A 26,122-nucleotide genomic window follows, 5' to 3' on the forward strand; every position below is an offset into this window, starting at 1 on the left:
ACACTCTGACTCCACTCGCACGCTGTGCCTTCCGGGTCGGGCCCATGTGCTCCACGTCAGTAGTCCTTCTGACCCCATTTGTACAGCGTCTAGAAGCCTGGCCAGAGTTTCCCAGCCCGTCTAGCTGACTCATTCGGACTGTCATACTCGGCTATGCGATTAATTTCATTTTGGTTCACCTCAGTGGCAGACATTGATCCTCCTGTACTGCGTGCAGACATCGCAGTCCTACTCGCGAAGGATACGATAGAGCCCGGTTCCTCCAGCTGATTTGAAGTCAGGGTTACAGCCCGTACTTCACTGTAACCAAGAAAGGCAGTGGATTATTACCAATCTTTGATCTGCGCGTCTTGAATCGGCCTCATTCACAAGCTCCCGTTCATGTTAAAGCAAAGACGAATTTTCAAATGCATTCGACCCCAAGATTGGTTGGCAGCGAATGACCTGTATGATGGATACTTTCATGTCTCGATTGTCCCTCAACCCAGACCGTTTCTATGCCTTGGAGGGATGGCATATCAGAACAAGGTCCTCTCCTTCAGGCTGTCCCGGTCTCTCACATCTTCACAAAGATTGCGGAGGTGGCCCTTGCCCCCCTGAGGGAGCACGGTGTTCGCATTCTCAAATTCCTCGACGACTGGCTCATCCTTGCCCACTCACAAGAGTAGTTGTGCAAACACAGGGCAATGGTGCTCAAGCACCTCAGCCATCTGGGGCTTTGGGTCAACTGGGATAAGAGCAAGCTCAGAGAATCTCTTTTATCAGTATGGAGTTGTGCTCGGTCAACAACATGACAGCATGTCTCAAAAACGTGTGTGCTTAGTCAGTGCTGAACTGCCTGAATTAATTTACTACTTGGACATATGGCATCCACAGTCACGCTTCTCGGGTTGCTTCATTTGAGATTGCTTCTGCACGGGCTACACGGCAGAGTCCCGAGATGGGCATGGTGTAGGGTGGCATTCACACTGGACTGTTGCAAAACCTTCAGCTTATCTATTGGCAGGGGTTCCCCTAGAACAAGTGTCCAGGCATGTTGTTGTCTCAACAGATGCCTCCATCACCGGTTGGGGTGCCATGTGCAATGGGCTTTGGGATCCTGGATAGGACATTTACTGCAGTGGCATATCAATTGCCTTGCATTGCTAGCAGTGTTCCTTTCCCTGCAACGGTTCCGACCGTTGCAACAGGACAAGCATGTACTGGTCCGGATGGACCATCGCAAGTATGTGTGTGTGTTTCCCCCGGTGAATTGCTCACACAGACACTGTGCAAGGTCAGGGAGGACAAGGAGCAGGTCTTGATGGTTGCGCGGTACTGGCCCACCCAGACTTGGTTCAACAGAACTGATGCTTCTCACGATAGGCCCTCCCTGGTGGATTCCCCTGAGAAGGACCTGCTTTCTCTGAGACGGTGCCATATGGCACCCACGTCCAGAACTCAGGAACCTTCACCTGTGGTCTCTGGATGGCAGGCGGAGGACTTAAGTGATTTACCTTCAGGAGTGGAAGACACGATCACTTCAGCTAGAGTCACGCTTATGCATTGAAGGGGAGCCTGTTCGTTGATTGGTGTTCTTCTCATCTGTAAATGCCCGATCAGAGTTGTGCTTTCTTCCATGTTCGTTCATTGGCCAGAGGAGAACTGACCTGAGCCTGGGTTCACCCATGTTTTTTTTCTCCATTCTGTCACTGATTGAGTTTTAGTTCCTCGCCTCTGGTTTGCTTACTGGATGAGGCAGCCCCAGCCTTTGCTCTGCTTTGTCCCGTTTGCACCTTGCGCCTGTACATGGACCGCACGCAGAGCTTCAGGACCTTTAGACCAGCTCTTTGTCTGTTATGGAGGCCAGCAGAAGAGAAAGATTGGTTAGCATACACAGGTTGCTGGAAGGGACAGCAATCATGGCGTTTTGGTAGGGATCCCAATTCATCAGTCATTCTGACGTTAACGTCCAACTTGACTGAATGTTACTAATGTAACCCCTGTTTCCTGAAGACGTTACGTCCTGTCGCCCCAATCACACCATCACTGAATGGCCGGTACACCGTCTTTGCTCCTTAGTGCAAACTTGAATGAGTGAGATCAGCACGTTACATACCTGCTTCTCTCAGGCGAGATCCCAAACTCGTCAGACGTTCTGAAATAAGGTCTCCATTCCCTCCTTCAGGGAACAGGGGTTACATTAGTAACCAAGCCGTTTTCAGGCCATTCTTCTAACAAGATCATTTTATTAGCAAAATATCTCACCACTCTCTGGTGCATACAGGTTGCAGCCCATGATCAATGCAATTTGCTTCTTCTTCTTCTTTTTTGCCACAGGACAGCAATTGTGAGTAAATTTTCAGTCATATTTTTAGGAATGTAATATGAAGATTGTACAAAGAAACATTTATATTTAACAAGACTATAAGCATAAATAGCAGGCACAGCTATGGCAGGATAAGTATAGATATCTATAGGTACAATATGCATCACATGACTAACTAATATGCGTCATAGTTTTCAAATAACTCCATATTCACAGTTCACAACACGAAAACTGCATTTTCAAAGTCATCCACTTGGGAGAAATTCTTCAAAAAAGCAGTTTTCGCTGGAAAAAATTGCAGTCTCAGTCTGGATGAAAGGCCAAAACTTAAAGAGAAAAAGTATCAGTATCTTTCAAATTTATGAAATGTGGACTGGTATTAATGTATCTGAATGTATCTGGTTTAATGTGGACGTAGCCTCAGATAAGGAAACAATCCTAGATGTATTGTTGGGGGATCCCCTGCAACATGCTTGGGAACCACTAGTCTAGAAGACGAGTATATTTTCATTAATGCGTGTGCTCATATGTCCATGATTTCAAGAAGGTTTGCTTGAAATTTGCCTTAGCGTAAACACGAGGATTGTACATTATTTAGTGTTACCTTCACTGACCTGTCCATTACCCCCAGCTTCTACATCTTGGTTCACAATCTCCCCTTCCCACTATGTTCTCTGCCGTGTTCCCTGCTACTGCTTAAGTGTTGGCCCATGCGACTGTTAATAATTCAGTGTCAGCTTTGCTGCACTCTGGTCTGAGGCTGAGTGTGTGTGCGGAGCAGCGCTGGCTGACACACTCCTGCAGTCTGTGCTCTGACAGCTGCACCACAGAGAGAGAGAGAGAGAGAGAGAGAGAGAGACAGAGAGAGAGAGAGAGAGAGAGAGAGAGAGAAGAGAGAACACCGCAGAGTACACTGAGACAATCAAATACACACTCATACACGCACCCAGGGAACACCAGTCACTGCCCACTCGTTTTCCGCTCCCTCTGTCAGTCTCTTCTGAGCCTAACACCTCCTCTCCTCTCCCGTTCACACCCTGGAGCTTCGTCTCTTGCAGTTTTCTTGATAAGGAAAGGATAAAAACAAGATCCCTCTCTCCAGCCTCCTGTGTTTCTTGACTCAAGCAGGAGAAGAGAAGGTGGAAGATGGTTGAAGCAAGGCCCAGGCGGACTCTACGATGGCCAGATTGGCGGCTCTCTGTTTGCCTGCTGCTTTTCTGTATGTTTGGGAACACGGTGGGCCGTAAAGCTTCCAAAATCCCACGATGTCCAGCCACCTGCTCCTGTACTAAAGACAGCGCCTTCTGCGTGGACACCAAAGCCATTCCCAAGAGCTTCCCACCAGGAATCATCTCCCTGTGAGTACTGAAAGATCACGTTTACCTATTTCTTCTGTCCTTCATTTCTTTATATTCAAAGTAGAGAAAAGTTGTTCATATAAAATATGACTATTATCCATTCCCATGATTTTGCACTCATATGGCATTTTTCTCTGCGGCATAACATGGATTGTCTTGAGTTGAACTTTGTCACCTGTCAAGTGACTTATGACGTCATTCCTTTTGGCATAAAGGTTTAGCAGTAACATTTTACAATAAGGTTCCACTTGTTAACATTAGTTATAGTTAACATGAATTAAGAATTAACCGTTGTATTTGTATTAACTAATATTAACAAAGACTAATAAATATTGTAACAATTTATATTGTAATACTGTAACAAATCAATTGCTCATTGTTAGTTAATGCATCAACTAATGGGACCGTATTGTAAAGTTTTACAGATTTATCCCATTATAATACAGTCATATAGTCATAGATTCATATTTTCTATATAGTGACAGTTCATATAACTACAAAAAGGACAAAAAACATAGTAAAGCACTAGTTGATTTGACACAATATATTGCATATATTTCAAACTGATATTTGTTATTCACTTTATCATTTTCATCTCATGAGATTTAGTGGTGGGGAAGGGGAATTATTAATGAACAAGGGCTTAATTTCAGTCTATTCATCACAAAAATCTGTCGTGTGGCTTGAGTAGACTTGAAATACAGAGTCAGATGGACTATAACTTCTGAGAGTTTCATATGGGGGTGAACTATTCCTTTCAACAGACTGAGGTGAAGTCCGTAGTGAAGTCTGTTGTGTAGTTAACTCTCTCTGAGAGAACAGAACCACAGATATCATTTATTTAATCAATTGATTTTCAAGGTTTGTGTATTTATACATAGTACTAGTACTTTGACTAGTAATTTAACTGAAGTTTTCATTCCTAGTATTTCAGGATTTCATCTTTTTCATCAAGTTTAATCATAATCATGTCTATATTCCAAAGAATATTTTGATAAAGGCCTTTGATTTTCTCACATTTTCATGCATATAGAGTTCGGCACTCAGATGGTGCCCTTATTTTCAGACTGAGAATATAAAAGGGAAGGACGATCTGTGTCCTAGTTTCTAATAATTAAACAGTGAGATCCTTTCAGGTGTGGGGAGCAACTGTTCAAGAAAAAAAGGCCGAACATAACTCCTCAAAATTAGATTAAAATTACTTTTTACTGTATTTTAATGATGTATATATTGGGAAAAAAGTGGTGTTATCTCTGAATTATTCATTATAATGCCTGTGTTATACTTAAGAGTTAGAAATGTTTCAAACCCCTATATCAAAGTACCAAATATTAAGTACTTATTCCACACCACGTGTGCTTTGCACCTGAATAATAACTTAAATTATGCAGCTTTAAAGAGGTGTGCTATTTTTCTTCCAAGCAGTTCCATCTGGAGGGCAATTTAACAGGCTAATGCGGTAGCTAGCTAATCATATCTTAGGACATACATAGACTTGAGGGTGGTCGCTTTTGACTTGAGCCAATCAAAGCAACCAGACATGCAACTATGCAATTTATCAACATCATGCTGTCTGGACTATGTGTAGTTTTTAGGTATTGTATTATCTAAAATCAATATTTTTATTCATAAATATGTCCTCAATGGCGTACAAATACCTCTGCCAATTATCTGCCAGATCCTCGTAAACGAAGAATTTATTATCTTTATATATATGTGACGGGTAGGTCCACGGACGCTTCCATGTCGTTCCTCCATCTTGAAAAACTATAATAGCAGAGGGTCAAAAAGTACTAGGCCAAGGCGTTTCCACACGCGTTTTCATCAGAGCCAGCGTCACGTGAATGAAAGCAGCAGAAACAGAGGAGTAGAGCAGGGAGAGGCGCTTTAAGTTTAAAGCAAGTTTAAAAGGCTGCATTGCACTGTTATTATCCATACTGTAACATTCGTTTGTTCGTTGTGTCAAGTTGCAGATATATTTGAAATAACAAACCTGTTCACCCGAAAGAAAACTCGACGAAGTGCTATTAGAAGACATCCTGTCATAGCTTTTTGGTACATAACAGCTACCGTAGATGCAACACGCATTTGAAAAAGCGAGGCGCTGGAGAGCACAATTCGTTTGAATGCAAAATACAATTTCACCGCTAGATGGAAGAAATTCCTACACAATATGTCCCTTTAAAATGAGATTTTCAGATGTTATGAAGACATTTTTCTGAACTAATGAGCATTTACTTTAAGATGACAGTAATAGCAACTACATTTGTGTTGATGATGGTGATGATGATGATGATGAAGATGGTTTCTGCTATCTTATCAGGACTATGGTGAACGCTGCCTTCACAGAGATTCCTGAAGGAGCTTTTTCCCACATGCACCTACTGCATTTCCTGTGAGTACTAGATGCACATAACCCTCCTCTGCATTTTCTTATTATGGCCTGAGCGTGTTTGAAAGGGAAAAAAGAGAGTGATAATTGTAGTGTTTGTCAGCTGCATGTCTGAGCAGTGTGTAATGTGATGTGTATCAGTGACAGACCCTCCATTTACAGACTCGCACAACAACAGTGTGTCTGTCCTCCCTGTGTGTGTGTGTGTGTGTGTGTGTGTGTGTGTGTGTGTGTGTGTGTGTGTGTGTGTGTGTGTGTGTGTGTGTGTGTGTGTGTGTGTGTGTGTGTGTGTGTGTGTGTGTGTGTGTGTGTGTGAGAAAGACAAAAGAGAGAAGTTTGTTTTCAAATGACAGCATGCCAGTTCTTTAGTCCCTGATTCAGTAAACAAATGAAACACATTCTGCGATATCAGATTTGCAATGTTTGTCAAATATATTGGTGTGTATTTTTATATGAAAAATTATATTTTTGTAACAGAAAATCCACTGTTAGCAGCAATCAAATCTGTACATCTCGTTCCTTTTCCTTGCTGAAATAATTTTCATATAGCCAGAATGTCATGAAGCAGACTGATATTTGAGACCAATAGGCAAGATGTGCTTACAGCCACAGGAATTTATTGTGGCTTCTTAATTTCCACAGGCAGTGATATAGATTTACATGGTGATCTATCAGGCAATGCTGCTTTTAAATGTTTCTGATCTATTAGACACAGTTTTTAAACAACAGAAGGTTTTTGCACACAACCTCACCATTTGAAAAGCTTTTCTGCAGTTCTCTAATCTTCAGTAATTGTGACATTAAATAATTCCCCTCAATCAGTGAAAGTCAATGGGACCAGACACTGGGATATCAACTCCTGTCACATTTTTGTGTGTATAACCTCATAGACCCCAATTCATTGTAAGTGCATTATTGGAAACCTCAGTATTGTTTGTCACCAACTGAAGGATGTAATAATTTTCACGATTAATAGCATGATGCTGTCCAGTGTCCATTGAGCTTAACATGTTGAACCTTAATTTCCCATTCCTTCAACATGCTTTAGTTGTATCAGTAAATACATACAGTTGGAGCACAATAATGCAAAAAAATTCTGTTGAGTTTTAAAACATTAATCACTGTTTAAGTTCTTGATTTAAGATCTACTGTAATCTCTCACTCTTGAACATATAGGGAACATAGAAGAGCACATTATTTGACTTTTTAGCTCAAACCATAAATAGAGATGTTTATACTGGACGTATTTTTCACTTTTATGTCTAGAGGACCTGAAGTGAACTACATAGTACTTTCGGGTTTGGTTACCTTTGTTGTTTTAAAGGGCTAACATTTAACTAAGTTGTCGGCTATATGTGTTCATATACTACTGACTATATGTAGGCTACATCGTGACTATAAAACAATTCGTTCACTCAGCTTACTATACGTCAGGACGTTTTAATAATTTGTTCCCTCATTTGAAGTAATTGGTGCACAAGATAATCTGGGCCCGGTTCCCCGATAACGCTCACTCTTAGCTCGCTAAGAAGACTCGAAAGATATATCTTACCAAAGTTGTTTAAGTTCCTAAGTGTGTTCCCCGAAGTGTCCCTTAGGAAGCTTCTTAACCCTTTGGCACGTACGATCACACCGGTGTGATCAGTCTTGGCTGGTCCCTGGAGCGTACGATCACACCGGTGTGATTAGAATGGTCAGTGCATCACGTGATCAACTGCTAAATTCAAAAGTGCTTTCGCGCGTTTGCTGGCGCTGAGCCAGAGACTGACGCACTAAGTGCTGTCATATATCACAACTATTGAGTGTTTTCAACCACATAATGTTTATTTTAGGTTTCAGACACTTAAATACACATACGTACTACCAAAACAATGATTTTGAGTTTGAGTTTGTCTATGGAAGCGGCAATAATAATCCTTTCCATTACAATAAGACAACACTTTTATTCATATCAGATAAACATTATGTAAGTAGCTTTACATTTTACCCTATTCTTCTCCCAGTTCACCGGCCACTTACTTTCATGTATTTCGTGAGAAGTGGAGGAATTGACGTGTTGTAAATCCAACAGATCCGATTCTCTGAACTGGGAAACAATCTAACATGGAGCCGGCCATTGCGCATACAGCTCAACTAACGCGATCGTTATAACGGTGTTTAAACAACAAAACACATCCACTTGCACATATTTGACAATCGGAATATCAGTGTTTCATGCTATAGCTAATACATTTGTGTATATTTTTAATAAAAAAGGAAAAAATACATAAAAGCAGATCATCATTCATTCAGCGCTGTGTTGTGGTTGCACTGTGTCACGTGACAAGCAATGACGCGTCACCATGGAAACATTAAAGTGACAAGTTCTAAATAACGGTCGCCTTGAAAAACTCACGCTGGGGGGTCAGTTAGAATATTTTAAACGCTGCCTGGCTCTGTCCCAAGTGAAGGTGCTGAATTAGTTGGCATCGATTGCTCAGGAATCGATTTTGCACTTCACGCGAAGGTGCGTGCATTACGGCGTTAAGAAAGACTATGCAAATGAAACATTCCTCAAATTATTCCAATAACATTCATTTTAACATAGTTTAAGTTATCAGTAAAATATAGACTATTAATTAAATTATCAAATTGTGATATGTCAAAATGTTTGAGGTGACCGATCAAAGCAGGATTATATGTTCACAGAAGCCCGAGCCGCGCGCGAATCCCAACGCGACGCTTCAGGAGATAAGATGTGCGTGGCAAAACTAAACAGCTGTTTTACGATCGAAGTTTTAAACGACGACATAAATAATCAGTTTGCAAAGACTGTATCAATCAAAGCTCAGCTTCGGGAAGGGGATATTTACAGGTAAAGATAAAGAGACTGAGAGAAGAAGAATGTAGAGAAGGAGATGGAGATGAGAGAGGAGAGCAGGAAGAGCAATAGCCTATTGCATACTGTGGCCAGAATGAGAATAACTTTATTGCAATGGATTCCTATTTAACACAGATATACATAGCCTAAGTTCTTTGACAATTACAGTGGAAAAATAATATGAGCAACCCCCTAGCAAGATCACTTTTGGGACCTCTGTATTTATAAAACCCTGTGTACGGCTTTTGCACTGAATAGAATTTTTTTTTTTTGAAAAATACAATGAATTACAAGGCTGTACAGAAGAGTGCTCTATTGCTGACTTATATACTGAGGTTTTAATTACATTATTTTAATATAGTCAGTCGGTAACTAAAGTGGGCCGGTCTAAGGTATGAAACTCCAGGGCTGAAAATGAGTCCCACTCCGGCCCTGAAACCTCTCACTGAAACTGCAAACCTACACACCAAATCTCCAAAACCATAAGCTATTTCTCAGCCTTTGACTCAGTTTTCAATTGCATAAAAAACTTTTTTCAAAACACTACACACAATTCTCTACCTAAAACACAAAATCTAGCAGGAATTTACTTGCTTTCCTTTTCCAAGCACAACCAATCAAAATGCTACACTTATTCATCAGGTCACACACACACTCCTCACATGTGCAAACACTAATTGCTTTACTGATCACTAACCAATCACTGCTTTACTGTAGTATAAGCCTATAATAGGTCAAAGGTCAGATTACCTGTTTTGAACAATGGATGCCAACAATGGACAGAGAACCCCCACACTCAATAGTGTTCTTTACTGTATTATAAAGAATATACTTTTGGTTTAATTAGGCAGCATCTTGCTGCACAGCTGGGTCAGGCCACATCACAGGCCACATCACAGGCAATATCTTCCCTTGCCAGACATCGAGGGAAGAAGCGCCTTGAGTGCCTTATCCATCCCTGAATCACACCCACATCAATCTCCTCATGCCTCTTCCATAGCCTGCACAAGAGGCATGCGCACAAAGGGCTGCCCGTCGTATACCTTCCACCGCCATGCTGAAAATAACTCTTCTAGGGGCTCCTACTCTTCCTCTTCTTCCTTTTCCTCTTTCTCTTCCTCCTCCTCCTTCTCTTTCTCTTCCTCCTACTCTTCCTCCTTCTCTTCCTCTTTCTCTTCCTCCTCCTCCTCCTCCTCCTCTTCCTCCTCCTCCTCTTCCTCCTCCTCTTTCTCTTCCTCCTCCTCTTCCTCCTCCTCCTCTTCCTCCTCCTCTTTCTCTTCCTCCTCCTCTTCCTCCTCCTCCTCCTCTTTCTCTTCCTCCTCCTCTTCCTCCTCCTCCTCCTCTTTCTCTTCCTCCTCCTCCTCCTCTTCCTCCTCCTCCTCTTCCTCCTCCTCTTTCTCTTCCTCCTCCTCTTCCTCCTCCTCCTCTTCCTCCTCCTCTTTCTCTTCCTCCTCCTCTTCCTCCTCCTCCTCCTCTTTCTCTTCCTCCTCCTCTTCCTCCTCCTCCTCCTCTTTCTCTTCCTCCTCCTCCTCCTTCTCTTCCTCTTTCTCTTCCTCCTCCTCTTCCTCCTCCTCTTTCTCTTCCTCCTCTTCCTCCTCCTCTTTCTCTTCCTCCTCCTCCTTCTCTTTCTCTTTCTCTTCCTCTTCCTCTTCCTCCTCTTCCTCCTCCTCCTTCTCTTCCTCTTTCTCTTCCTCCTCCTCTTCCTCCTCCTCTTTCTCTCCCTCCTCTTCCTCCTCCTCTTTCTCTTCCTCCTCCTCCTTCTCTTTCTCTTCCTCTTCCTCTTCCTCCTCTTCCTCCTCCTCATTCTCTTCCTCTTTCTCTTCCTCCTCCTCCTTCTCTTCCTCCTCCTCTTTCTCCTCCTCCTTCTCTTCCTCTTTCTCTTCCTCCTCTTCCTCCTCCTCCTTCTCTTCCTCCTCCTCCTCCTCTTTCTCTTCCTCTTCCTCCTCCTCCTCCTCTTCCTCCTCCTCCTCTTCCTCCTCCTCCTTCTCTTCCTTCTCCTCTTCCTCCTCCTCTTCCTCCTCCTCCTCTTCCTCCTCCTCCTTCTCTTCCTCCTCCTCCTTCTCTTCCTCCTCCTCTTTCTCTTCCTCTTCCTCCTTCTCTTCCTCCTCCTCTTTCTCTTCCTCTTCCTCATCCTCTTCCTCTTCCTCCTCCTCTTTCTCTTCCCCCTCCTCTTTCTCTTCCTCCTCCTCTTTCTCTTCCTCCTCCTCTTCCTCCTCCTCCTTCTCCTCCTCTTTCTCTTCCTCCTCCTCCTTCTCTTCCTCCTCCTCCTTCTCTTCCTCCTCCTCCTCTTCCTCCTCCTCCTCCTTCTCTTCCTCCTCTTCTTCCTCATCCTCTTCCTCGTCCTCCTTCTCTTCCTCCTCCTCTTCCTCCTCCTCTTTCTCTTCCTCTTCCTCCTTCTCTTCCTCCTCTTTCTCTTCCTCTTCCTCCTCCTCTTCCTCTTCCTCCTCCTCTTTCTCTTCCCCTTCTCCTCCTCCTCCTCTTTCTCTTCCTCCTCCTCTTTCTCTTCCTCCTCCTCTTCCTCGTCTTCCATTGTTGTTGTAAAAAAAAAGTGCTCACCTGTGGTCTTTTCATAGTACTTACATCCTGATTGAAGTGTTAACCATTAACCATTGAGGTGTTTGGACAGCGGGCACATGTATTAACCAATTAGCTCATATAGTGTCATTTTAAATGGCAGTGTTTTGAAATGGCAAACATGTGACTTTATGTCAGATTGTTGTGTCTTATGCAGAGAACCGTGTTCAGTGCATTTAAAAAATGTGCCATTTTAAATTGCAAAATGTGTGTAAAGCAGAAAATGTGTTTAGACTTTTGGAGACTTGAGAAGAGGTTTTGCTCTCTGTGTGTCAGTTTAAATAATTGAGCTGTGCATGTCAGTTTAGTGTGTTAGCAATTGGAAAAAACTGTAATAAATATTTTATGTTTCTACATTGCATTGGTGAATACAGTGTACTTGTTACCCCTCTCAGAAGATTACTTTCACTGTAGAACATTGTATTGTAATGTAGATATAAGTGTATGAATGACCAAAGTGCTTTAGATTTAGAAAAACAATGTTTACATGGTTTGCACTATTGCACTATTATGAAATAAGTGTTTGCCATTTGATGCAAATGCTTCATTCTGACATGTGTTTATGGCATTTTGAATGCAGTGTTACATTTTTGAAGGAGATGTGAGGCATTTTGCATTTTGTGTGTGAAGTGAAAATGTGTGTAAGCAGTTGGAAAAAACTGTAATGGTACGGTACTTTACAATCATAATTGATTGGCAAGCAGCTGCAGTTACTTCTGTTTAATGTGGTATTGATTGCCATTGGTTAATGTTTTCAATAAAAAGCAACCTATCTACAATGACCAGAGAGAGAGAGTTAGATACTGAATATGGTGGGGAAGCAACGTAAAAAAAGGGCACCAAGCTTCTCGTCACAGGAACTTGAAATTTTGCTGGACGAGGTGAGCTTGCACAAGGTGACTCTGTTTTCCAGGTTTCGGAATAACTTGTGCAACAGCAACAAAAAAGAGCTATGGAGTGACATAGCAAGGAAGATGGCTGCCTCCGGATCAGGCACACCAAGGTCCTGGCAGGACGTCAGGCAAAATGTCAAAAAGGCTTAAGTTTTGGCGAATAAAAAAATGGACATTTTTTTTATTCGGCTCTGCGGGCGGCGCCGTCTTTGATTAGATACAAGGACACGTCGGATCGCTGCCATAGTTTGTCGCTTACTGGACACCACCATGCTTAACCATTTATAGATCTTAGCCATTTATAGCCAAATTGTTTGCCAGAGTTTAATTATCAAAAGTGATTGCCAATTTAAAAGCTTTAATGACATTACGAAATAGCCTAGGCTAATTACCACCATATTAGTTCTGATACCAAATAAAGTCAACTTCATAAATAGGCCTGTATCCATTGCGACATATTTTATTATTAGTCTTCAAATGTCCATAACATAAAATCTTTTTGAGCCACAACATTGTCAACATACCATAGTTTGACTTGTACTGCGCTGCGCTGATTTCTAAAGACTGCTGCACAGTGGCGGCGACTAGCGTCTTGAGCTCAAACAACGCTAAGAGAGAGCTTACGAATGGTCCAGACCAACCTTACGAAAGTGTGACTTACAGAAGATATACTTAGCGTACGAACGTGTCGGGAATCGTGCCATCACGTTAAAAGAGAGGTTAAGGAATAGGTTAAGAACTACTTAGCGATAAGAACATTTTGGGGAACCGGGCCCTGTTCCCTTGTTTTACTAAATTGTGGCCACATTGTAATAATTCACTCCTTTTTTTAGTTAAATCAAAATGAGGGAACTAATTAGTTAAACATTGCCACAATTTACTAAAATGAGAAAAAAATTGTGGCCACGATATATATATATATATATATATATATTAGAGGTGGGCATAGATTAATTCTTTTAATCTAGATTAATCTCACTGGAATCTTGGAATTAATCTAGATTAATCTAGATTAAAATGGCTCATTTGAATTCTGCCGAAGGCATTCAGAATATGTGTGCTACCCAAATAATGTCTAAAAGTAAGTCTTTGAGAATAGTTTGCCTCGCGTAGGGATGTGAATTTCTGCCAAAAATGCCATTCGACAATAGAGGAGCATAAGTCGAATATCGTTCAAAGAAAATTATAAAATAAAATAAATAAATAAAACGCACAATTACAATGACAGAAAGGGAGGCCAATTTCATCTTTAGCGATTTGTCATCAAACAAACTGTTTATTAATTGAACAAGTAACATGTTTTCGTCGTTTTTTTTAAACATAGTAACTTAGTCTGATTGGAAGAAGAAAAAAACAATAAGCACGATGTAACTACAGTCCTTTTTTCGCATCGCCAAACCAGAAGCTAGTTAGATCAAAAAATAATGTCATATGGCATAATGATTTTATGTGAACCTGCCTTTACAGGCAAAAACCTCATCCTTTTTAAACAAACTAGTTTAAATCAATGTAAACTATTCGTGTGACTATGCCCCTGCGCAATACACACACATTACCGCGGGATGGCGGGTGTTCATTTCATAAACTGTACACAATGGTAGCTTATTTATTTTGTAGCCTATAAATTAATGTATATGTCCAACGGATAATGTCATACTTTTTAGTAGTGCTATCGTGGCGTAATAATCTGTTTGGTTGTAAAATGTATTACCTGAATGAAATGAAATCGAATGTATCGTCCTGTGGAATCATTCATTCACAGACAGCTTACGAAGATGTTCAACTAATAAAGATCTTCATCGCTGGCAAAAAATATGATGCATTTGCAGATTTGCTTTCACTAGACTAAACTGTAGCTCTTTGTGTTCTTAAATCTTCCTGTTACGACTCCGTGTCGAGTGTGATTGAACGCGCTTCAGTGATTCAGTGCGTGAGGAACTGAACAGAACTGATTTGCGAACCGATTTAGACAGATCTGCCAACTTGTTTGATGAAGTCTTTGAACAGAATCGACCCAAAAGAGTGATTCATTTGTAAATTGAGCATCGCTCATGCCCATAAAATACAGCGCGCTTGGAATAAACTCATTTAACAACATGTAAAGTAACGAGAGGAACGATCGCCCTACGTAACATGTAAAAGTATACTTAAATATAACGATATTCGAAAAATCTATTTTATGATCCCAACCCAACTTTGAGAAAAAATGGTGAAATACTTCTATTGGATAGACGCGTCGCGTTCAACGGACTTCATTTGCATAAAGATGGGCATCAGCCAGCTTTTTGACGCGCGACAATAGTAGTAAATAACCTACACTACCTGTCAAATTGATTGATTGACAGGTGGGCGTGTCTATCCTTTGATCTCCCCCTTCCGGTTCCTCCCCTTCCTGTCCCGCCCCTTGCCCCACCCCTTCCGGTTCCACCCCTTCCTGTTACCTTTGACCTAGTTCCGCCCCTTCCTGTTATCTTTGACCTAGTTCCGCCCCTTCCGGTTAAACTTTCTGTCAAAATGATGGATGTGTGACAGTTAGTTTGATCGTTTGAAGTTTGTTTGATCAAGAAAAGGGGAGGTATTGGCCTTTGATGTTAACATAAGCTTTGATGTTACAGTTACAAAGTGATGTGACAGTTAGTTTGAGATGTATTGGCTTTGATGGTGACAGTTAGTTTGAGATGTATTGGCTTTGATGGTGACAGCTAGTTTGAGATGTATTGGCTTTGATGGTGACAGTTAGTTTGAGATGTATTGGCTTTGATGGTGACAGTTAGTTTGAGATGTATTGGCTTTGATGGTGACAGCTAGTTTGATTGTTTGAAGTTGGTGTTTTGTCATTGCATCCCCTGCATTCCTGAGCAGCAGCATGTATAAATGGCTCAGCCGTGAAAGTGATAAGAAAAAATGGTGGAAGTTTATCTGTTCTGTAAAAGAATATAAAATAAAACCTCACACAAAAAGTTTAAAATAAATGTAGAACTATTCACTGAACCAAGCATTTCAGTTTAAATAAAATGGTGAAAATTTATCTGTTCTTTAAAAGAATATAAAATAAAATCTCACAAAAAGTTTGAATAAAATCTAGAACTATTCACTGAACCAAGCATTTCAGTTTAAATAAAATTGTGAAAGTTTATCTGTTCTTTAAAAGAATATAAAATAAAATCTCACACAAAAAGTTTGAATAAAATGGAGTCACAAAAATATTTCAAACAATCCAATGTATGAATGATCTCACTCTGCCTCAAAAAACATAGCGAGCGAGCGTCTATGTGTGTGTGTGTGTGTGTGTGTGTGTGTGTGTGTGTGTGTGTGTGTGTGTGTGTGTGTGTGTGTGTGTCAAAGCAGGAATTTCCCTCCCTCTGCATTGCTGAGGACCTTGGAAGTTTATCTCACACAGAAGTTGAAAAAGCATTATGTTCATTTAAATGAAATGATTATAAAATTTACATTTAGTCATTCACAAAAATAGAATCATCTTACTGTTTCACCATGGTTGAAAAAAAAACAAAAGTGTTTCCCCTGAAGTCTTTTCTCTCTGTCACACCAGCGTGTGGCTGGCCTGGTATCTGTTTTTGTGACACGTTCCTTAGCCCATTGAAAAGCATTGTGTTCCTTTAAAAGTGTATAAATTAAAATGTCTCATATATCAAATAAATAGTTTACTAATTGTTGTTCATTTAAAATCTTACTAAATTACTGAAGTTGAAAATCATGCCGTTCATTAAAAATCTTTCTAAATTACTGAAGTAGAAAAGCATTCTGTTCATTTAAAATAAATATTTTACAAATGTACTGTACCAATTATGTTAGATTTAGATAAAAATAAAATCATCTTACATTTTCACCAGGGTTGAAGTAGCTCCTATCACATAGATGTCCATATTGACCATTTAAAGTTGAAAAGAACCCCAGAGTATTTCTCTCTCACACCAGCGTTTGACATTCAGAGGGGTGTGTTCAGTGATCAGAATGAGACTGTGAATGTTTTGCTAACTAACTGTTTTACTACGGATAAGTCCATGGAGGCCTCCATGTCGTTCCGCCATCTTGAAAAACTATAATAGCAGAGAGGGACAAAAAGCACTAGCCTAGCTCAACTAGCCAACCTTTTCGATCAGAGCCGGCTGACTGAAACCATCTGAAGCGGTCAGTGAGAGGCGCTTGAAAGGTTGCACTACACAGTACTTCATAATGCAATCCTCGTAGCCGTGATAAAGCATACAAATTCATTTAAAGTTTTTCACACACACACACACACACACACACACACACACACACACACACACACACACACACACACACACACACACACACACACACACACACACACACACACACACACACACACACACACAGACGCTCGCTTGCTATGTTTTTTGAGGCAGAGTGAGATCATTCATACATTGGATTGTTTGCAATATTTTTGTGACTCCATTTTATTCAAACTTTTTGTGTGAGATTTTATTTTATATTCTTTTAAAGAACAGATAAACTTTCACCATTTTATTTAAACTGAAATGCTTGGTTCAGTGAATAGTTCTACATTTATTTTAAACTTTTTGTGTGAGGTTTTATTTTATATTCTTTTACAGAACAGATAAACTTCCACCATTTTTTCTTATCACTTTCACGGCTGAGCCATTTATACATGCTGCTGCTCAGGAATGCAGGGGATGCGATGACAAAACACCAACTTCAAACAATCAAACTAACTGTCAACATCAAAGCCAATACATCTCAAACTAGCTGTCACCATCAAAGCCAATACATCTCAAACTAGCTGTCACCATCAAAGCCAATACATCTCAAACTAACTGTCAAACGATCAAACTAACTGTCACACATCCATCATTTTGACAGACAGTTTAACCGGAAGGGGCGGAACTAGGTCAAAGGTAACAGGAAGGGGCGGAACTAGGTCAAAGGTAACAGGAAGGGGCGGAACTACGTCAAAGGTAACAGGAAGGGTCGGGACCCGAAGGGGCGGGACAAGGGGCAGGACAGGAAAGGGAGGAACCGGAAGGGGCGGGGGAAGATCAAAGGATAGACACGCCCAGCTGTCAATCAATCATTTTGACGGGTAGGCTATTTACTACTGACAATTTTCAAAATGAAGCGCCGCCTTCCCGGAATGCTTTGCGGCCGCGACAAAGTCGCGTGACGTTACCCATAGGAATAAAGCGGAGCGCGGCGCGACAGAAGTGTTGTTGATCCCCTTGTCCATGCGACACTTCTGTTTCTTCGGAATCAGCCAGGGCAAAGGACCTCTATATTCCGATTGGTTGCTGGCTTTTGCCGCTGCTTGCCGCTGAACTGCGTCATAGCTCATTACCATAAAGTTGAGCTACTTTCAACTTTCTGATTGATGCTCAAAATGCCCAAAACGCGACGCCGATGGATTTGATGCTCCTTGCAGCTGAGAGAAGCCAGCTTCCATTGAAAATGAATGACTTCCGGTAGCTTTAGAAGCTCAAGTCGGCGGCGGTGTGAACATACAGTTAGCAGTGCAGCACACTTTCAGAAACCCTCCACCTTCCCCAGCTCCACCTGTATAGATCTGCTACGGGTAATTAATGTACACTACACTGAGGGTTTGAAATCAACACCCGCCAACCCACCAAATGCGGGTAAAAATCTACTGTGGCGGGTAACGCTGTCAAATCACTAGCCAATTTGGCGTTCTTATTATGTTTATACTCACGTTGCTGAGGAAGTTCGTGTAAGGCAAATCTGCGCAGATTTAGCACAAACACTTAACTTGTGTGTCATCATGATTTATTAAATAGAGCGTACTGCACAGAATCCGCTCATATCTGGCTTACTTGAACACAAACGTCACAACACAACCAATAAAGGCACGCTTGTTCATTTGCATTGAAGCAATAGCGAAGATTAAAAAGCATTTGGTTAACCGAAAAGACGTTATTTTTCCAACATCGTCCTTAATTTTTTTTTATGTTCTTTGTACTGTATTGATCTGTCCACCTTAAATAAATTTTTGGAGATGATGATGAAAGAGGAAGGGAGGAGATGGCTGGGTGACAGGATTTTTTTAATAAAAATTTGTTTGAATAAGAAATGAATGAATGAAATGAAATGAAATCCAAATATAAATATTTAAGAAAAAATGTAGTAGCCAAATTGGCTGGTGAGTGAAAAAGTTCATTTCAAACCCTGGTTATGATGTACAGCAGCAGCAGCATGTGTTACTGTTCACAGCAGTGTGTCGTGTGTGTGTGTATTGGCAGAAGCAGCAGCAATAAACTAAAGCAGTAGATCTATTCTGCCAAGACCAAATATATCAACATTGTCATATCCATTACCATGCAAAATAATGTTTTTGTGATCTATAGCTCAGTGAAAGTGAAAAACCCTCATCTTTGTCACTCTCTTCTCGTTCTGCACAGGCTGTTGAACTCAAACACATTCTCTCTGATTCCTGATGATGCTTTTGCTGGACTTGGACACCTGCAATACCTGTAAGTATGTTTGATTGATAGATGGATGGATGGATTGATGGATCAGGAATGGATGGAAGGGCTAATCGATGGTTGACTAAGGATAGATGAGTGTGTTTGCTGGTGGGTGGATTTATCACTCCAACAGATGGACAGATTGGATGTTTCAGGATATCTGCTGCCGCAGTGTAAGTGTGATTTATTCTGATATTTTCACTGGATTTTGCTCACATAAATGCAAGAAAGAGCTAAAAAATGTATGTTAAAGTAGAATTAATTTTCTGTTCTACTATATTAAAGGGCACCTATTATGCCCCTTTTTACAAGATGTAATATTGGTCTCGGGTGTCCCCAGAATGTATTTGTGAAGTTTCAGCACAAAATACCCCACAGTTAATTTATTATAACCATTTGAAAATGTCATTTTTGGGGCCTGTTTTAAAAAGAGCTGTTTTGGTGTGTACCACCTTAAATGTAAATGAGCTGCATATCCCCGCCCTGCCTTTGGATGAGGGCGTAACTTGCAAACCTATGGCAATAAACAGTCGGTAGAAGCAGAATGACTGAGAGTGAGAGACCCGCTGTTTTGTATGGCATTCAGCCGTACATGTTTGAACCGGAATCAGACCCAGATGATGAAGAGACTCCGGCAGAAGAAACACAAATGAGAATGGACCAGGACGTCTCGGAATGGTTATTTGATACATTTATGTACTTATAGAGCTGTAATCGCGCCCCCTTTGCAATTATGGATGTGCAACACACACACAGACACACAAACTGTGATAACGTTGGCGCAATTTTTTGAAACTACAAACACAAATACTGTGATAAAGTTTGCTACGTACAAACGAAATTACATTAATGTGATGTTTCTGTCTGCACGCCAATATCCCTCGTTCTACAGCTTTGTGTCGATGTGCTGGCATTTGTATAAACAGCAATTTTGATGTCTTGTCTTTACAGAAAACATGAACAGTACAATACAGTACAAAAACAGTACATGAACAATATCTTTAAAAATATATATTTATAAACGTGTGGTTACACACTATACAAACAAGGTTTGAATTATATACACAGACATCCTACGACGACAACAACAACAACTTTAGACGCATTTGTTGTTGAATTGCCTGACATAGACTGAAATGACTATTTGCTCAAAAATCATAAAATACACTTACTTCTACTGGAGGTGACGTTGGATCGCGAACAGTAAGCAACGATCCACAGTTGAGGATTAACTTTGAAGCAAGACCTGCTTTGAATTGACCCTCGTTCACAAAACAGTCAGTCAGAAAATGATTCGCGCAAACATAAATGTATTTTGGAAGTTTAAGTGGCGCCTTTCCTTCGTAAATAAAATCCATCCAATGCGTTTTCAGTGGCTCTGATGTCGAAAGTAAGTGAAAACTACTATGTACATTTTTAGATCCCACAACAGAACACTTATGTTTCTTATGAGACATTTTCGACAAGGCAGCACAAATCGTCAGAACACCGGCTGTCATTGAATCAATGCAGGATGGCGTATAGATCACCGAGGGTGGGGTCTATGCCAAAACCACAGTGTCAATCAAACCACGTCGGTGGAGCTTGCTCAATTCTACGTCACACTGAGCCGAATCTTAGAACAGCTCATTCTGAAACAGTGCTTATGATTTATTGAGATTGTAAAAAAAAACACTGGGTGGATTTTTATCATTCTAGGGTGGTTTTGCTCACACACTGCCAACACACATTTATGTTCAAACACCATGTCAAAGTGAATTTTGCATAATAGGTGCCCTTTAAGATCATTTTCCAGGGTTTTGAAAGGATTTGCTCATTACAAGCCAGACACTGACATAATGTTCATACATAATGTTTCTCATAAAACCAAGTTTGAAAGCTAATGTTTAATTATCAGGGATCATTTGCACACCCCCTGACAATGAACATGCCAGAACATTTACCTGACAGATTCTGATATGAGATAATATGGCACATTAGCTTTCCCAAACCACAAAAAGCTATATGAAATAAAACACTAGTCTTGCCTTTTCTTGATTTATGATAAGTCCCCCTTTTTTTCTTTCAGTCTTCCTCTCTATCTGTTTCTCTTTCTTTCTTCTCTGCCAGCTAGAATTTGATAACCCTTTTTTCTGCGTTTTGCTTTTCAAAATGCTGAGATAAAAGGGAAATTTATGTGTGTGTGTGAGAGTATAAGTTTGGCTATACTTGTGAAGGCCAAATGTCTTGTGAGAAATATTGTGACAAATGACTAGTGAGGACATTTTACTGGTCCTCGCAAGTTAAAAGTGCATAGAAATCGTCCAAAACATGTTTTTAAATCATTAACCCGTTAAACTCAATGGAAGAATATGCGAAGTCCTCACTAATATAATATAGTGTGTGTGTGTGCGCGCGCGCGTCCATCTTTCATCTTCATGCAAGTTGTGCTGTTTCCTGGGAATCCTTCTTAAAATTCAGGTAGCGTTGTCTTTCAGACTAAAGCACTGCCAGCTCAATGACTCCAGAAAGAGAGTGAATGAGATGAGAGAGGGAGCGAGGGAAGGACTTGCTGTTGCAGAAAGCTTTTAGCATTAATGAAAACGCCCACAATCACGGTGTCATTAAGCTAAAAGCTTTAAACAAGGCAAATGCGGAAAGGTTTGCAGAGGGAGCTGGGCTTCGTCTTCCTGAACGCGTGACTCTTCAATCCATCAGGGAACAGGCAGCTTGCATTTAGCCTTACAGTTTATTACAATAAATAGGGAGAGAAGCTGCCATTTGATTAATATCCCTGTCCTGATCTTTTATCTTTCTTTCTCAAACACCCCACAGGAACTATACATCTTTTTAATGACATCACCTGCAAATATTTCACTTTGTAGCTTTGTGACGGTTGAATTAATTTACGTGTCTTAATGATAATTTAATTCCCATATTCTTTTCTCACCATTACAGATTCATTGAGAACAACGACATCCAAGGCCTGTCAAAGCACACATTCAGAGGACTGAAGTCTCTGACACATCTGTATGTATTGCTTTAAGGAGTCAATTAACAGTGTATTCATGCAAAAATAATAAACACATTTATAAATATATTACTTTTTTAAATTGGTGTACAGCATAATGCATTAAGAAGTGATTATTTAATTCATGTTTAAAAATATAGTTAGGTTAACAATAAAAAAGTCCATTTATACATTTTTAAATGCAACATTTAAATGGCATTTGCAATTGCTTTTCTTTATCCATTTTCCACAAAAATATGACATTTATCCTCTTTTTTTCATTAAATTTTGAAACGGATAAAAAAATTGATAAAGAAAAGCAGTTGCCAAATGGATTAAGATAAGAAATAAAAAAAAAGTTACAATACTAAAATAAAACATAAATAAGCTGTACAATTATTTTGTTGTTATACTTGTTACTTTCTTTTCAGAAATAATTTCAAACATGAATTAAATGATCAAGTTTTTTTTATATTTTTATTAAAGCCTACATAGAGTAACATCTTTGTGTGACTTCTACAATGGATTTCAGGGTGGCCAACCTTTTAAATTAATTTCTATTGAATAATGTTATCTGAGGTTTGTCTTGAGAAACACAAATTGTCTTTTCACCACTAGTTCCAAAAGGGTTCAGGCTCATTTGGACCAGAAGACTTTTATATATGGTCCACCCCACAGTCTTGAATATTCAGAGAATAATTGTAATTCACACCCTGCTTCTAATATGATGAGTCAAATGTGTCATTCATTGTACCTTATAGATTAGATTGAGGAATAGAGGTATGAATCATGATAAATATGTCATGTTATGCCTCTCTGACTCTCCTCTTTCTCTGTATCAGGTCTATATCCAACAACAACCTGCAGGTTCTTCCCAGAGATCTCTTCAAACACCTGGACATCCTCACAGACCTGTATGTATAATACCCAAATATGATAGTTTCCCTGTGAGGGATTGTCTTACTAATATACGCTATATTCTTACATGATCCATTTATAATGTGTGTGAAAAATAGTGTTATATTATAACGGCAAAATGTTTCCAAAATAAAATGAGTCGCTTTTAATTGCCATTGAGTGCAATTTTTGAGGGCTTTTTATTTTTTTATTTTTTTATAAATAACATGTATGCATGTTCTGTTAAACATTTTGTATAAAATAATTTTCCTCTAACTTTCCACACATCCCTGTTTGAAAACCCCTGTACTAAACAATACCTCATCAGATCAGAGTTATTCTTTAAACGGGAAAATTCATGTATTTTTGTATCTCTTGTGTATGTTTTTATTCCTCACTCCGCTCTTGGCAGAGACCTGCGAGGGAACTCGTTTCGTTGTGACTGTAAGATCAAATGGTTGGTTGACTGGATGGAGAAGACCAACACCTCTGTTCCAGCCATTTACTGCGCCAGTCCTTTTGAGTTCCAGGGTCGACGCATCCACGACCTCACGCCACGCGACTTCAACTGCATAAGTGCAGGTAAGGACACTCACACACTCTTAGCACATGGTATTTGAGATCTGTAATTCTGTCAAATATATACTCTACATGGTCAAAAGTATAAGGACACCCCCTTCAAATTCCAGGCTCCTTAAAGGGATAGTTCACCCAAAAATGAAAATTCTGTCAGTATTTACTCTCCCTCATGTTGTTCCAACCCCGTAAGACTTTCGTTCATCTTCGGAACAAGAATTAAGATATTTTTGATTAAATCTGAGCGCTGGATCACTCCTCCATAGGCTTCTAAGGGATTGAAACTTGTTCCCTAAAAAGTTATTAAAGACATCGTTAAAATAGTCCAAGTGACTACAGTGGCTCAATCTTAAAGAGTAACTAAACCCCTGGTCAGAGCCTGACTGGACCCACTGGCAATATTTGAAAAAATGCTGGAAAAGTGGGCAGAGCCCAGCGGAGATAGAGGGGACGAACCGAGGGCGGGGCTGAGTGGGGGGGCGTGCACCCGAGACCCGCAGAGACGGATTGATTGACAGCTGCTGTCAGACTCTAAAATGGAGAGTGACTGGAGTGACGCAAGTAGCTTTGCAACAGAGTTGTCATTTTAAGTCGAGGATGTTGAATTGTCTGTGGACACAGGGCCAGAGCATATCAATTCGAGTCGCTGGCTCAAACTGCGGTCTTAACTCCCGCATCACGATTGGCATCCGATGAGTTTTATGGAGTTGATGTCAGTCGCGCGCACTCTCTGTAGGCATATTCATGTTTTGCCGCTATGTGAAAAAATCCAGCAAAATGCCCTGCGTGTTTGTCGACCCCGGAGGATTAACTTTAACCTTACCATAAATTGTGATTAAAATATATATGATCAATCACCTCAAGACGCCGCTGCAAAGTAGAGTTTGGGGGTGTAGTCTAATATGTAGTCATTGTTCATTGCCGAAGTATTTTTTGGCGCACAGTGCCGCGACAAATCAATCACTCCTTTAGACTGGCTGCACATTCATTCACTGTGCTCGCGGCTGCTGCGACTTCACGACTCAACCTCCACGGACAGTTTTTAATGTTTTATCAGACAATAACTAGGCCTACCCAAGATTTTGATTTAGAATAATTTTCGGGACAATCAGGGCAGGATTCGGGATTTGGGACAACAGCTTAGATTTCGGGACTGTCGAAAAAGGGGTTTTGACAAAACAAGATGGTTTTTATACTGCCAAAGGGCGTGGTAGCTCGTACCAAGGGCGTGGTGAGCTGGAACCTGCTTACGTCACCAACCACTGAAAACATCCAATAGGAAAATTCAACTGCAGTAGCCAACGTTCAACCTGAAGAGGGCAGCTCTAAGATGTTGTTACACCATAAATTGTAGAATTAAAACACTTTATACCCAAATGTCAAAAAAGTTACTCGAATCAATGAACAGCATTTATGAAGCCCCATTCTTACAGACCATTAACTGAAAAAAGTTGGTTTAGGGTTTAGTTACCCTTTAAGTTTATCAAGCGACGAGAATACTTTTTGTGCGCAAAAAAAACAAAAATAATGACTTTATTCAACTATTCATTTCCTTCTCTGTGGGCCTCGAGTCAGTTGACGTAGTATAACAGCGTAAGCTTCTGTGTTGTACGTTAAACGCATCACACACATGACCAGCGTCGACCAATAGTGAGCCTACGTGTGACGTACAACACAGAAGCATTACGCTGTTACACTAAGTTGCAATAAAGTCGTTTTTTTTTGTGCACAAAAAGTATTCTCGTCGCTTGATAAACTTAAGATTGAGCCACTGTAGTCACTTGGACTATTTTAACGATGTCTTTAATAACTTTTCGGGGAACAAGTTTCAATCCCTCAAGAAGCCTATGGAGGAGTGATCCAGCTCTCAGATTTAATCAAAAATATCTTAATTCGTGTTCTGAAGATGAACGAAGGTCTTACGGGGTTGAACAACATGAGGTTGAGTAAATACTGACAGAATTTTCATTTTTGGGTGAACTATCCCTTTAAATCATCTGAAAACAAACTTTAAAGTTAAACAACAGACTGCCGCAGGGATCACGTATTTTCATAGCCCGACATGGAAGTCCCTAGCGAGAAAGGCAATATAGGATTTTTCCATTAGCTTTTCCATTGTTGCAGAAAATAAGCTCTCTGACCAATAAAAGTTTATGATCAGGGGTCAACGCTACTGGCACGGTTAGGCCAGTGGTTCACATCTTTACTTGCTCTGCCAACATTTTCACTGGCCCCACCACAAAAGTAATAAATAAATAAATACAAATAATTATTGTTTCCATTGTGTTTGACTTATGTACACTCGATACCACAGCAAACCATACTAGAATAATATAAATTTCAAATATTATTAAGTAGTCAGTAATAAAATAAGAACAAATAATAGCAATAGCACAAATATATAAAATAGAAAAAAACCCACAAATGAAACAAACTTTTTCCTCCCCTTTTCAGAGAGGTCTAACAGTAAATTTTCGGTACAAAAATAGAATAAAGTTATCAAATGTAGAATAACATTTTACAGTCTTCACTGAATAAATTTAATATAGATGAATCTCTATTAAAGTTACAAAAGTTATTCCGTTAAGAGCAGCAATAGATTTTTGTTGTTGTTGTCTTTTATTGTTTGATTAACACTAAAAACACAGACATTTGCAGGAATATTAGGCTGCTGTCACTTTAAGAGCGAATGCACTGGTCCAATATACTGATACACATGCATTTTCTTGCTCAACCAAGACGGGCATTGAAGTTCACGGTAGTTGCCGTTTACTTGTGTTTCTAGAAGATGTAACCCCT

General features: G+C 40.2%; 1 protein-coding gene across 1 annotated transcript in view; it reads left to right on the forward strand.

Annotated features, from left to right (window-relative positions):
* The window catches only part of lgi3 (leucine-rich repeat LGI family, member 3), a 34,935-nt gene that overhangs the window by 883 nt on the left and 7,930 nt on the right, over positions 1–26,122 (forward strand). The window contains exons 2-7 of the mRNA XM_077223698.1: positions 3,437–3,666; positions 5,990–6,061; positions 18,796–18,867; positions 21,799–21,870; positions 22,693–22,764; positions 23,160–23,329. Coding sequence (XP_077079813.1) covers positions 3,437–3,666; positions 5,990–6,061; positions 18,796–18,867; positions 21,799–21,870; positions 22,693–22,764; positions 23,160–23,329 — 688 coding nt within the window. The remainder of the gene's footprint in view (positions 1–3,436; positions 3,667–5,989; positions 6,062–18,795; positions 18,868–21,798; positions 21,871–22,692; positions 22,765–23,159; positions 23,330–26,122) is intronic.

Source organism: Siphateles boraxobius, unplaced genomic scaffold (genome assembly GCF_051911475.1).
Source record: "Siphateles boraxobius isolate OS27281-9 unplaced genomic scaffold, OSU_SipBor_1 9, whole genome shotgun sequence".
NCBI classification, from domain to species: Eukaryota; Metazoa; Chordata; class Actinopteri; order Cypriniformes; family Leuciscidae; genus Siphateles; species Siphateles boraxobius.